Source organism: Brienomyrus brachyistius, chromosome 19 (assembly GCF_023856365.1).
Source record: "Brienomyrus brachyistius isolate T26 chromosome 19, BBRACH_0.4, whole genome shotgun sequence".
NCBI classification, from domain to species: Eukaryota; Metazoa; Chordata; class Actinopteri; order Osteoglossiformes; family Mormyridae; genus Brienomyrus; species Brienomyrus brachyistius.
In genome coordinates, this window is record NC_064551.1 from 9,684,489 (window position 1) to 9,696,745 (window position 12,257).

Consider the following 12,257-nt stretch of genomic DNA (forward strand, 5'->3'; position numbering starts at 1 on the left):
GTCAGCATCAAATCCATTCTACAAAGGCTCAGAGACAAGGTTCACTGTGAGGTTGGGAGAAATGAACACGAGTCAGTGTCCTGCAGCTTCTCTTACCTGTATATTAGGACTTCATCATCGGAGCAGTTGTATTGTAGCTGGTACATCTTGACTCTTGGGGCACCGCCACTGACGGACCAACTGACTAGAGCAGAGACAGCGGTCACTTCAGACACAGACACCGACCTCTCCGACTGGCTTTTTCCATCGTTTTTGCCAGCCCTGTTGGAGCTGGTGATGTCGGAAAGGCGCGATTTGGGCTGCGTGGCACGGTCGGTGCCATTGCTGAGATGCGGTAGCTGGACAACGGACAGCTCCGCCACAGCGGTCGCCTCACCAGCCACGTTGGCCGCAATGCACGTAAAGGCACCCGAGTCCTTAGTCGTGGTGATAAGGATTTCAAGAGTGCCGTTCTCATAGACTACAGCGCGGGTGGAATTAGCCACCAGGCGCTCATCAGGAGCCACCCAATGGACGGAAGGCGTGGGGTCCCCGGCAGCTACACACTTAAGGCTGGCACTCTGCCCTTCTAGCACGAGCAGCTTGTGAGTGTGCTGGGTAATGAGAGGCTGCTCACAGATGAACTCCTCCTCAGCAACAGACCAAAAGTAACGCCCCTTGAGGCGTGGAGGGGAAGCGCAGGTCTCTAGGTCATCGTCCCTCTCGAGACGCCGTAGCCAAAGCAGCTCGCAGTTGCAGTGCAGGGGGTTCCCGCCAAAGCTGAGAGAGAGCTGCGGCGCATATGGAGTGACTGGTGCCACGCTCTCCTGGGCCCGTGCGAAGATGGAGTCTGGAGGTAGCTTCTGCAGCCGGTTAGAGGTGAGATCCAGACGGGCGAGGCGCTCGAGGTCAGCGAAGGTGCCCTCGGGGATATAGTCGATGAGGTTGTGGTCAAGGCTGAGCTGGTGCAGGTTGACCATCCGTCGTATGGAATTCCAGGGCAGTCGGTGTAGGTTGTTGTACGACAGGTCCAGGTCCTCCAGGGAGGGCACAAGGTCATCGAGGGCATGATCAGACACACGGCTCAGCTGGTTGTTGCTGAGGATGAGGTGCTGCAGGTTGAGCAAGCCGCGCAGGTCGTCAGGCCCGATCTCTGCCAGCCGGTTGTTGTCCAGGTGCAGCGCCCGTAGGTTCTCCAGGTCGGCGAAGGAGAGTGGCTGGATGGAGCTGATGGTGTTGCGCGACAGTGTCAGGTCCACCAGGTCCGTCATGTTGGCAAAGTCCTGCCGTGACACCCTGACGATGTAGTTCCCGCCCAGCCTCAGCTCCACCGTCTGTCGGTCCAGGTCCGGTGGCACAAACAACAGCCCTTTGGATGGGCAGAGCGTGCCCAGTGACTCGGACAGGTTCTGGCAGACGCAGTACTTCGGGCAAGCGTGGACCATCATCACCGTGGTTCCCAGGAGGAGAAGGTGACTGAGCACTTGGTCCATGGTGAATTCACTCACGCACAGGAACCTAGCATGCGGAGAAAGAGAGAAATCGTCAAACATCCTGTTTAAAATTAATCTCACTGTATATTAGATACTTTAAGCATGTAATATTGTAATACTGAAACTTGTCATGGTATTATAGCACAACCACGTTTTAAGAAATGTAGCTTATAGTCATTCATTTTCTGTAACCGCTTATCCTATTCAGGATAGAGGGGGGGTCTGGAGCTTTTGGGCACAAGACAGGGATTAACCCAGAATGGGGCTTACAGGGCACGTTCACTCCTGTGGACACCTTGGTAATTCTAGTTAATCTCTGCATGTTTTTTGGACTGTGAGGGGAAGAAGAAGTTCTTGAAAGAAACTCGATGACACAATGACACAAGAAGAACATGTGAACTCCACAGAAGTAGCATTGATGCTGGGACTCAAACCCTGGCCCCAGAAGTGTAAGGAGCCAGAGCCAGTCATGGCACCACAGAGCCGCTTTGGCTTGCAGCCATATGGTTTGGAAATGCTTTCTTTACAAATCTGTGCTAATGAAGCTATTCGGAAAATAAACTCCCCAGATAGGGTGGCAGGTGGGAGCGGGCATCACTCTGCCGCCCCCTCTCTCTCAACCCTCTCTGTCCTATGCGGCTTCATCACAGTGGCCTTCTTCAGAGGCCACACACTTGCACATAGAGATTTTACTTGGCTCTGCCCGGCTGCCGATTGACGCGTCTCAATTGAGCTGCGTGGCGACCCGGCACACTGTCGGCTCTCCAAACTCACATTCGGGGTGAATAGTCCTGACCGCAGCTCTTTGGTATACTGCTCAGAATACGTGCGTACACCTCGGAACACCCGACACGCCATACGGGGGGCAATTAAACAGAATTTAAGGACACTGCCTGAAAAACCAGTGAGCATTAGCAACATATCTCAGAGTGCTCTTCTGACAAGAATGACGCCTTTATGCTGCAGAGCCACCAGTTTTTAAAACAGCATTCTGGTGTAGTCCTTCAATATATGTGCACAAAAATAAACTTGGTGAGTAGCTGCCTATTTTTCTTACTGAAAAAGGTAACAGTCTAGTGGGAAAATGCAGCAGGTATATAAATAAATATTTCAAATACCCCAAATATCACAAAAACAGCAAGAAACGTGGGGCTGGAAGCCAACGGTATCCAAGCTTCATTTCTAATATAGGTGACAGCTTTTTGCATCTAGATTATACATTCCGTGGGTTGCAGTTCCAGTACTGTGAAGCATATATATATATATATATATACTTCATGATGTTTTCAAAACGTCTATTTAATTTCATTTCATTATTGTGACATGATGTGTGAATTGAGTGATTTGCAACTTGATTTCAGGTTTATTTCAGACAGAGAAATGTCATCTAAGTGGAAATGGCCCTTGATGAATTATTTCCAGCGCAGGTGTCCGCAGAGTCCCGGTGCGGATGACGCACACAGACACAAACGACGGTCACCTTCTGTGTAAGTCATGCTTTTTTCCAACCCTGTGAGAAAACAAAACCAACTCTGAAATAAGAATGAACTCTGCACTGAGCAGCTGCACCCAGTCTATGATTAACTATTAATAGACCCGGACCGAATTTATGAGCAATTAGCCACCGACGAGCTGTTGCTAGTTTTGGCTGACATTGCTGAAAGTGAGCTACATCAGCACATCCCTGACACGTGAAGATCCCTCCGTGAATCACTCCAAATGCCTGACAAATGGCAGACAAAAACAGCCGGGGACCAGGGCTAGCACCCACCTATCTGCCCCTGATCTTTCATGACCGTGTCTGTGTTACAGATGCAGCATTTCTCTCTGTAACATTATGGCTCAAAATTCACTCATTTATACAATAAGACCACGAATACAGCACAGTATAATTTAATGCTATTAATTTAACTCTGTAATTAGGTAACCAATTATTTTACACCTTCAAATATTTCCAATGTACTCTCTGAGTAGATCTACAGCTGTAAAAAGGGTCTGAATAATGAAACTTACAATCTGGACTGAATCTTAAAGAAAACAACATTCTGGGTGCCCAGGTGAATGCAAACAGGCATGCTTCTTCGAAACTGGTTGATAAAGATACTTCTTCAGTTGTCCTGCAGATCCGCTGCTCAGTCAAGCACTATATTAGATGAATGCAGACATGTCCATTAAGTGAGCCACCTGAAGCCCTTTCAAATGGCTTCATTATTATTATTTTGCCGCTTGACTTCCTATTTCACACAGAGCCAGGTAGGATCTGTCCTTTTATACAGCCGGAGCAGATCAACACTATCCTATTTGAAGGCGGGAACATGAAAATCATCTGCGGGTTCTTGAACAAGCAACCACCCGGTTACAAATTGGTGTCTTTAACTAGCCTTAGCGCTTAAAGGAGCTGAGTTGTAGGTTTTGCTGGTGGGACAATGAGCCATGTGTATAACATGCACTGTAGGTACAAAAGCAGCGGCACTCACAGTGTCTCATTGTCTCACAGTGTCTCATTGTCTCACAGTGTCTCATTGTCTCACAGTGTCTCATTGTCTCACAGTGTCTCATTGTCTCAGTGTCTCATTTAAAATGTGAAATCTGAGTAACGACACTAAGGTGATTATGAGCCTTTTACACCTCCACTAAAATATTACAATGAGACCTTAAAAACAGCCTGAAACCAGCTTCAGTATCAGTCTACGTACGAAATGGGCGTATGCCTGTACAAACTGGAATAATCTTTATATTATGTATGATGTACTGTAGTGAAATATTACAGTAGATCTTACAGCTAGGTTATATAATCATATCTGTATGCGTGTGTGTGTGACCTTGCACGCGTGTGTTTCTGGGGTTACCTTATACAGTGTACCACTCTGACAGAAAACACACCGCAAGGCATTAAAAAAAAACCTGAAACTGAAACAAGCTGCAGATTTGTGGAAGTCCGTCATATTGGCAGTAAAAATCTGCAGAAATATATTGGGCAAGGAGGGCTGGAATAATGGAACGAGGTCAGGTAGAGAAAATAGATAGATTAGAGAAGATATAGTACAGAACTACAGAAGAGGAGGAGTGCAAAATATAGGAAGAGTCATTCTGTGCAGCCTTTCTAAATCCAACATTTGCAATGTCACAGGCTGCCTAAGAGATGACGCGCGTGCAGCACGCATTTCTCACCGCAAGATGGGAACGCTGAGGAGCCCATGTGGCAGATCCTGGAAAAAGCACAATGTCATCGTGTCCTTGTGCCTCGCACCTCTCAGAAATGGAGAACCAGATCAGGTGAAATATCCACTACAGTCTCTTAGCCAGAAGAATGCATTTCCTGCTTATTACTAAGGAAGTTAAAGGGTCACCTTCAATAAGCCTGTTCCTCAAAATCTATTAATATCAAAATTCGGTGCATCAAAAGTCTTCATACAATTATCAAAAGGAGTACAGAAATACTAAACCAGAGCATAAGAAATGTATATCACTGAACAAACACAGGTTTGTAATTATATCTTTGGTCCCCACAATGTAATATATACATGACCACACCACATTTTAAGGCTTTCATCCACTGCCTTTCATAAGAAAAATTAAGGATAGTAAAAATAAAAAATTCTTAACGCTGCCTCCACAGCAGACCACGGCATAGAAGAGAACACTGGCAACGACAGACTGATAGAAGATCAGCATGAGCTTCCTGCAGATGCTGAAGGACCCCACCCTCCTCGGGTATAGTGTGTCGGTTCTGGCTGAGCAGTCCAGTCTATCGTCCAGCTGCCGCCCCAGGTACTTACCCTAACCACTTCGGGGGGGTTGGGCCTCTTAAAGTCCACCACCACATTATTATTATTATTATTATTATTATTAATAAACCAAACATCAGCTGTGTGTGCATCAACATTAATACCTCTTCGGTGTTAATAACCCTCAATTTCATTGATAATTATATAATTATACATTAACGGCTTCTCTGTGCTTCTGACACCTCCAAGTCTTACCTCATTCTGTATTATAATCATTCTAATTAATTCCTCTTTTTGGAATAAGGGGCTACGAAGCAGACTGGTCCCTCATTGTGTGGCTAATTAAGCAGGATGCCTACTGTTCCTCTTTATGATCTCATCGCTAATCATCTGAAATTCTTCTTCCAGGAGGATTAAAAATACTAACCATAGCACACGCATATACCCAGATCGCAAATACACATGCCTGCATGAACATATGCATATATGAATGGTAATTTTCCGAAACATTGATCCAATACAGGAATGCTTTAAGTTTGGAGGCTGTCCCAGAAGAACCCAAATCGGAGGCACCTTGGAAGGGATCCCAGAAAATCACGGGGCATCCAGAGACACACTCAGTCACGCACTAAAGGTAACATAGAGATACCGATTCCCCTAACTGCAAGACTCTGGAATATAGGAGTAAAGGTGAGCACCTTCAGGAAACTTACATACATCACTTTGTAGATGCTACCCGCTAAAGCCAGTATGCTGCTCACCATAAAACCCCAGTATTTACATTATGGAAGTGAAACATGCAGTTAAAATTTCTCCTAAGCATTCGGTGATCTTATTATGATAATGTAAAAGATGAAATATTGTCCGCCAGGCATTAAACACAAATCCATGGAGAGCATTTGTTTAGAGAAAGTGTTGGTGACAGTAATTATATTTCAGAACTCTCATTGTTTTACCAATAAAATCCTGTGCTACACAGGGGAAATTAGCAGCAGGCATGAATATTCTTTTTTTTTACATTTTTATTTAGCAGAGGCTTTTTGCCCAAAGCATCATGCAAATGAGGGGTGCTTGGGGTTAGAGAGCAGGCTCAGCCAGCATCTTGCACCCCTGGAGCAGGTAGGGATTAGGGCCTTGCCCAAGGACAGCAGCATTACTCTGCCTTCCACAAGACTCTAACCCGAGACCTTCAAAGCACTGGTACCGCCCCCTACCTTACATTGTCTACACAATACACAACTACAAAGAACAATTATGTCAGGATTTATGAAGAACGTGTTTCAAAAAAGACAGCATATACAAAAAGAATAGAAAGCTGCCATCCATCCATCCATCCATCCATCCATTCACCGTCCATTCTGCTTTTTCGCCTATCCCATCTTGCTCTTCAGAAGACACATAGACACATACACAGAGCAAGCTTGGGGGTCAGCGCACAGGGCAACCAGCACGCAGTGCACATGGAGCAAGTGGGACTAAGGGTCTTGCTCAGGGGCCTAAAGGCAGCATTAGTCTTCTGATCACAGGCATAGTGTCCTAACTTGCTGAGCCACCCCCACCCATCTCATATAAGGATTTGAATCATTTTCAGGACTTGAACAGCCAGTTTGCAAAGTTTTTGCACCATAGGGAACAATTTCAGGGCTTCAATCGAAGGTTTTCAGTTAACATGCAGAACTTAAACAACTAGAACAACAAATTCATAAAGTGAAAAGGGTCCCACATGCAAACACACCCTCAATATCTGCAGTGCTATCGGCAGCAAGAATTCAACCATCACCAAAGAGTTATCAGAGCCCTCTTTTCATTCCAAAGTTGGCAGATTGTATCTATCCGTTCATTAAAATGACTGAAAACCACACACCACCATCTTCCGTGAATGCTGATGCAAGTGAGGAAAATCTGGAACGCTTATGCCTGGTGACGAGCGAAATATATCGAAAATACCAAGAGGATAATACTGTCTGAAGTTTTCACAGTAACTGCGCAGTTGGACTCTGTACTGGATGCATTTGGAAGATGGGCGGATGTACAGTCTGAGGTAAGTTGCACCAGTTCGTAAAATGATACAAAAATAAATTGCATATAAATGACTTTCAGCCCACAGGCCGACTGGGGTATCAGGCTGGTCTGAGTCACAGAACGACTCAGGTCGGGCCCCTCAGGCGACTCAGAGATCTTCTCTGGAAAGTTAATTAATAAGGTAACAAAAGAATCACACCAGGAGCATGAGGCCAGGGAGAAGAGGAAGCCGAGGGAAGATGGAGCAGAGGTGTGACAAAGCAAGCAGTGACACGGTGGATAAGCTCCCAGTGCTGAACAATCAAATGATGGGGAGACATTTATGCTGGTTGGACAGAGAGAGGGAAAGAGAGAGAGAGAGAGAGAGAGAGAATGAGAAAGAGAGAGAGAGGGAGATCCTCCTCGCCTGACAAGTTGTCCTTAGTCACTCAGCCTCACTCACATGCTATTTTTGCCATAGTGCATTCACAGTGAGCTGCAGTCTTATTGTGGTGGTGTAGGTGGGGTGAGGAGGGAAGCACCACTAATAACAGTGACTGCCCCCCTCCCCCATCAGCTCCCCATTTTGCCGCCCGCCTCCCTGCCTCGTCCTCCCTCGCCCTCGCAGTCTGCGGAAGAACAGCGCACCCCAGGCCACACTTCAAACGACAGCCTCCCACAAGCTCTCAACGTTATTGTAAACTCCCAGGCCACCCCCCTTTGCTGCACAGCTTATGCCGGCGCTTCAATGGGCCTTATCCGGGAAGAACTGGCCCGCGGCGATCCACTGCACTACCACAGGATGTGGGAGAGATGCAGAGTCCCGGTTTTTATCAGTCACCACCAGGCACCCTCCTCCCGCACAAAGTGCCACGGGCCCCAGTTTATAGCACGGATTCGCTGATGAGGATTCGGCAAAGAGATACCTCAGTCTAACTGACACTGCGATTCTTTTAGAGATCCGAGCCAGATCTCCGGTGCCGTCTGCGATCGTAAAGTTAACACGTGTGTTTTCCACGGCACTAAAACGGCTACAGCTTGTGACGGCGTGATCGCAGAATGTGCGCGGTAGGAAATTAAAAGGCTTTTAAGTTAAATGGTTGAAAACTGAAAATGAACGCGTGGAAGATTTAAAGGGGTGAGCGAAACGCTCTGCTGGTACCGCCTGCAGCTGCTGCCAGGACTCATAAACGAGGTTCTCGCTTCGCCTGCTGAAAATCACTCCCAGCGAGCTTGGCAGTACTGGAGCATCTGCAATATTTACATGGAGGCGTCAAGTGGCAGCATGAGACAGAAACGGGTGGGCATGCTGTGCGCTGGTCCGGCGAGAAAACAGCTTTTCATTTTCAGGCACAGGTGCAATAGGCATAGCACTGGTGGAAGTGACAATACCCCATCGCAGAGGCACTGCAGACAGCCATTACATTCTATCCTCAACCCTACTCTCACAAGGCCGCGCCACATCACCGTGAGTAATTCAGGAGGAAGATCTCCTCTCATGTGACGCTCATTCACTCATCTTATGCTCAGGTTACTGTATACAGTATACATTTTTAAATATAAAACACATGTAAATATAAAAATCTCTTTTCTATTGAAACCCTTCACAGCAACTATTGGTTTACACCAAGCAAAGAACCATTTTTGAAACCTTATTGTGATTTGACAGTAAATGATTGATTTTCCTATTATTTTTTATCATGTTTCACATGTTTTTTAATTAATGTTCTTTAAGAGTATCCTACAGCATGAATATTAAGTATTACAGGATGAAATAGCTTTGATGTAGTTAGCTACTTTTTAACTGTAGCTGGTAGTGTAGCTATCTACTATAATAAAGTAGTAGCTTGGCTGTACCTTTTAAAAGCAGTTTCCCCAACACTGGCTATTCCTAGGTTGTAGTGTCACTGTGTATCATACATGCTCTATTATCACTCAACCAATTGAATGATAGATTAATTGATTGATTAATTAATTGGTTGATCAATCAAAGATGGCTGATGTTATTTACTGTAATGCATCATAGATACATTGATAATGTATTTTAATGATCGCTATACAAATTAATAAAGCGTTGCATAATCTTAATGCATATTGACAGTCATGAGACATATTGTTGACTATAGTACTTCATAAACTCCAACAAAGCTTTCATCTTTAATGCTTTATAGATACCTTCATAATGCATTTTAATGCTTAGTATAAGAATTAATAAAGCATTACAGCATCTTCCATTGACAGTCATAAGGCATTATAATGTTGATTATAATACTTCATAAGCTCTAATAAAGCTCTCATCTATATTGCACTACAGATCCCTTAATAATGCATTATAATGGTTGGTGTAAGACTTAAGAATGAATTATACTAAATTATGAAGGTATTTATAGTGCTTTATAGATGAGAGATTCATAAAGCATTCACAATGCACAATGAACATGGCTGAAATGTGTTATATTTATAATGCTTCATGAATTCATTATAATATATTGCAAATATGTTCATAGATTTTTACAGACATGGTATTCATAGACAGTGTTACCATGTTATCAATTATTGTTAATCTAATAATGGATAAAATATATTATTAATTTTTAATTCTCTCTAATACTATCTCAGAAATCTCAGACATCTTGTTATTATTTGAAAATGCAAGAATGCCACATGTATTAATCAAAAATAATTTGACTGGCAGGTTTAATATATTACTGTTGGCTTTTTAGAATTTCACTTTCACAGACGAGTGGTAGCATCCAGGGGAAATTAGCTCTGGACAAACCTAACATAAATAAATGGATGCTGGTGACGTGAGCCTGTTTTGCAAAGATGCTACATGGACCATTGAGGTAAAGTCAGATATGGTGCCTGCTGGGTTTCTAAGTCATTAACTGTCCCATTGAACCATTATCTGCCGCACACACAGCATTCTCCTGGTAATAAGAGCAATTAAGCCCAAATAAAATATTAATAAGGAGCTTTATAGCTTTACTGTAGTATGCCTAGTCAGTGAATGCAGTAAAAGAGCACTAGCTAAGCACTTTCGAGATAAAAAATCACTTAGTAATATCTGAAGAAGAAATCACTGGTTCATGCCTGATGTACTAGCATAATTTATGTAGATAATTGAAAAACATTCATGAACAAACAGGTATTAGCGATTCAGATGCATGTGTGATATAATACTGTGCGGTATAATAATGTAATACACATTAATAATAATATAGATCAGCCATCCATGATTTTTCCCCCCCAGTCTTGCCCAGCAGCACAGAAAGGTTGTGTATTATGTTCACATAGGGTGGGTGGTGCAGAAGAGCAAAGTGGGGGTCAGACCACAGAATAAGCCCCGCCCATCTCACAGCACATTGTCAGTAAGACCCAGTCAGACAGGCAATGTCAAGCTACCAATCTTGACACTAAAAGGAAACAAACTGTAAGGTGTGGAGAGAGTATGGATGTTTCAGGGAGGGGGCGGGGGGTGAGGTTGGGTGACAAGCCCATTTACAGACATGTAATCATCGGGTAATTGTATGAAGTGAGTTTGCTCTGTAGCTGTGAGAGTAAGAGCCCCAAAAGAGCAGTGAGGGGGTGGGGGGGGGCTCTCTGAGTTTCCTGTTTTTGCTTAGAGAAGTAAGAAGTTCCTTTGTATGTTTGCTCGATTCCACCCCTTCAGGTCCTTGTGTTTGGTGGATCTATTTCTGTGAAGAAACTAAAAGGTACTCCAACTTTTTCTGTGATATTCCAACTAATTACGAAAGGAGTGTAATGATTTTTTTTAATCCTCCATAACCACCCAGTCTTATTCTGGACACGGTCGCAGGGGGGGTCTGGACCCCATCCCAGGCAGCAAAGGGCACACGGCTGGGGTACAGCACAGATGGGATGCCAGTCCATCGCCGGGCACAGACACGCGGTATGGCATTTCAGGGATGCCAGTTAGTCTACCTGCATGACTTTGGAAAACAGGAGGAAGCCCACATGATGCAGGGAGAACATGCAAAGTCTGCAACAACAGAGTGGGGGCGTGGTCTGCACGCCCAAACTAGGTGGGAGGGAACAGTGCCACTGAGTGAGTCATCGCGCCACACCAGGCTATCTTACCCTAGGAGTGCTTGAATTAATTACAGAGAGAAAGTTTCTTGGCTGCCTCTCTTCAGATGGGGCAAACTAGCTGTACATAGAAGAGGCAGCGCGCATAATGTCTGCTTTCACTCACTCCGGCTAAGCAGTGGTGTCACTGTGACTGGCTCCTTCTGCCCCGGTCACAGAATGGCTTTGTTAGCCTCACTTTCATTTCTGGTGTGTCTAATTAGCCGGCGGAGCTGATACTGGGCCGGATTCCATTGCATTTAAAATGTAAAAACAACACATTTAATGCCAGTTACTATGTTTCTTTGACAAACATTGTTTTGGACAGTGTAATATGTATAGAATTCCAATTAAATGTTCACTTCCCTGTGCAATGTAATATAAAATGTTACATAAAAATATAAAACACTAGAATGCAACGGCTTACATTTAAATTCCGGGCAGTGAAGGGCACCTAATCCTTTAAAATTCTACTCTTTTAAGACGGCTTATGAAGATCCGACTAGATAAATTTATAACCAGACACAGTAATTCCTGGAAATAGAATGTGCGTTACGTCCATCCATTCTCCATAACTGTTTATATGGCTGGAGGGGCTCCTGAGGACAATCACAGGAAATACAGGGAACAAGGCTGCTGGGATGACACTCGCATACAAACATACAGTAAGGAAACTCGGAGATGCCAATGAACTACACTTTGCGGACTGTTGGAGAAAAAGCACATGATCAAGAGAACAATGTGATAACTGCAGACATGACAGCAAGGCAGGAATCAAATCCACAAGACCGGGTTGTGAGGCCTCTGTGACACAAACCACTCCTGTCACTAAGAAATACCTGTTTATGAGGTCACTGGAATGTACAGTGTTCAAGACAAATTGCAGATACAGATAATTATCAATAATTTCTGGTAAAACAGATTTCTTTGTAGTGATTATGCAACCCTTGGTGCTACATGGAGACTG

At 44.4% G+C, this 12,257-nt stretch overlaps 1 protein-coding gene across 3 annotated transcripts in view; it reads right to left on the reverse strand.

The window, feature by feature from the left end:
- The window catches only part of LOC125715160 (leucine-rich repeat and fibronectin type-III domain-containing protein 2-like), a 75,273-nt gene that overhangs the window by 5,186 nt on the left and 57,830 nt on the right, over window positions 1-12,257 (reverse strand). For all 3 annotated transcript variants that reach the window (XM_048986446.1, XM_048986444.1, XM_048986445.1), the window contains one exon: window positions 97-1,497. In XM_048986446.1, coding sequence (XP_048842403.1) covers window positions 97-1,472 — 1,376 coding nt within the window. In that variant the 5' untranslated portion in view covers window positions 1,473-1,497. The remainder of the gene's footprint in view (window positions 1-96; window positions 1,498-12,257) is intronic.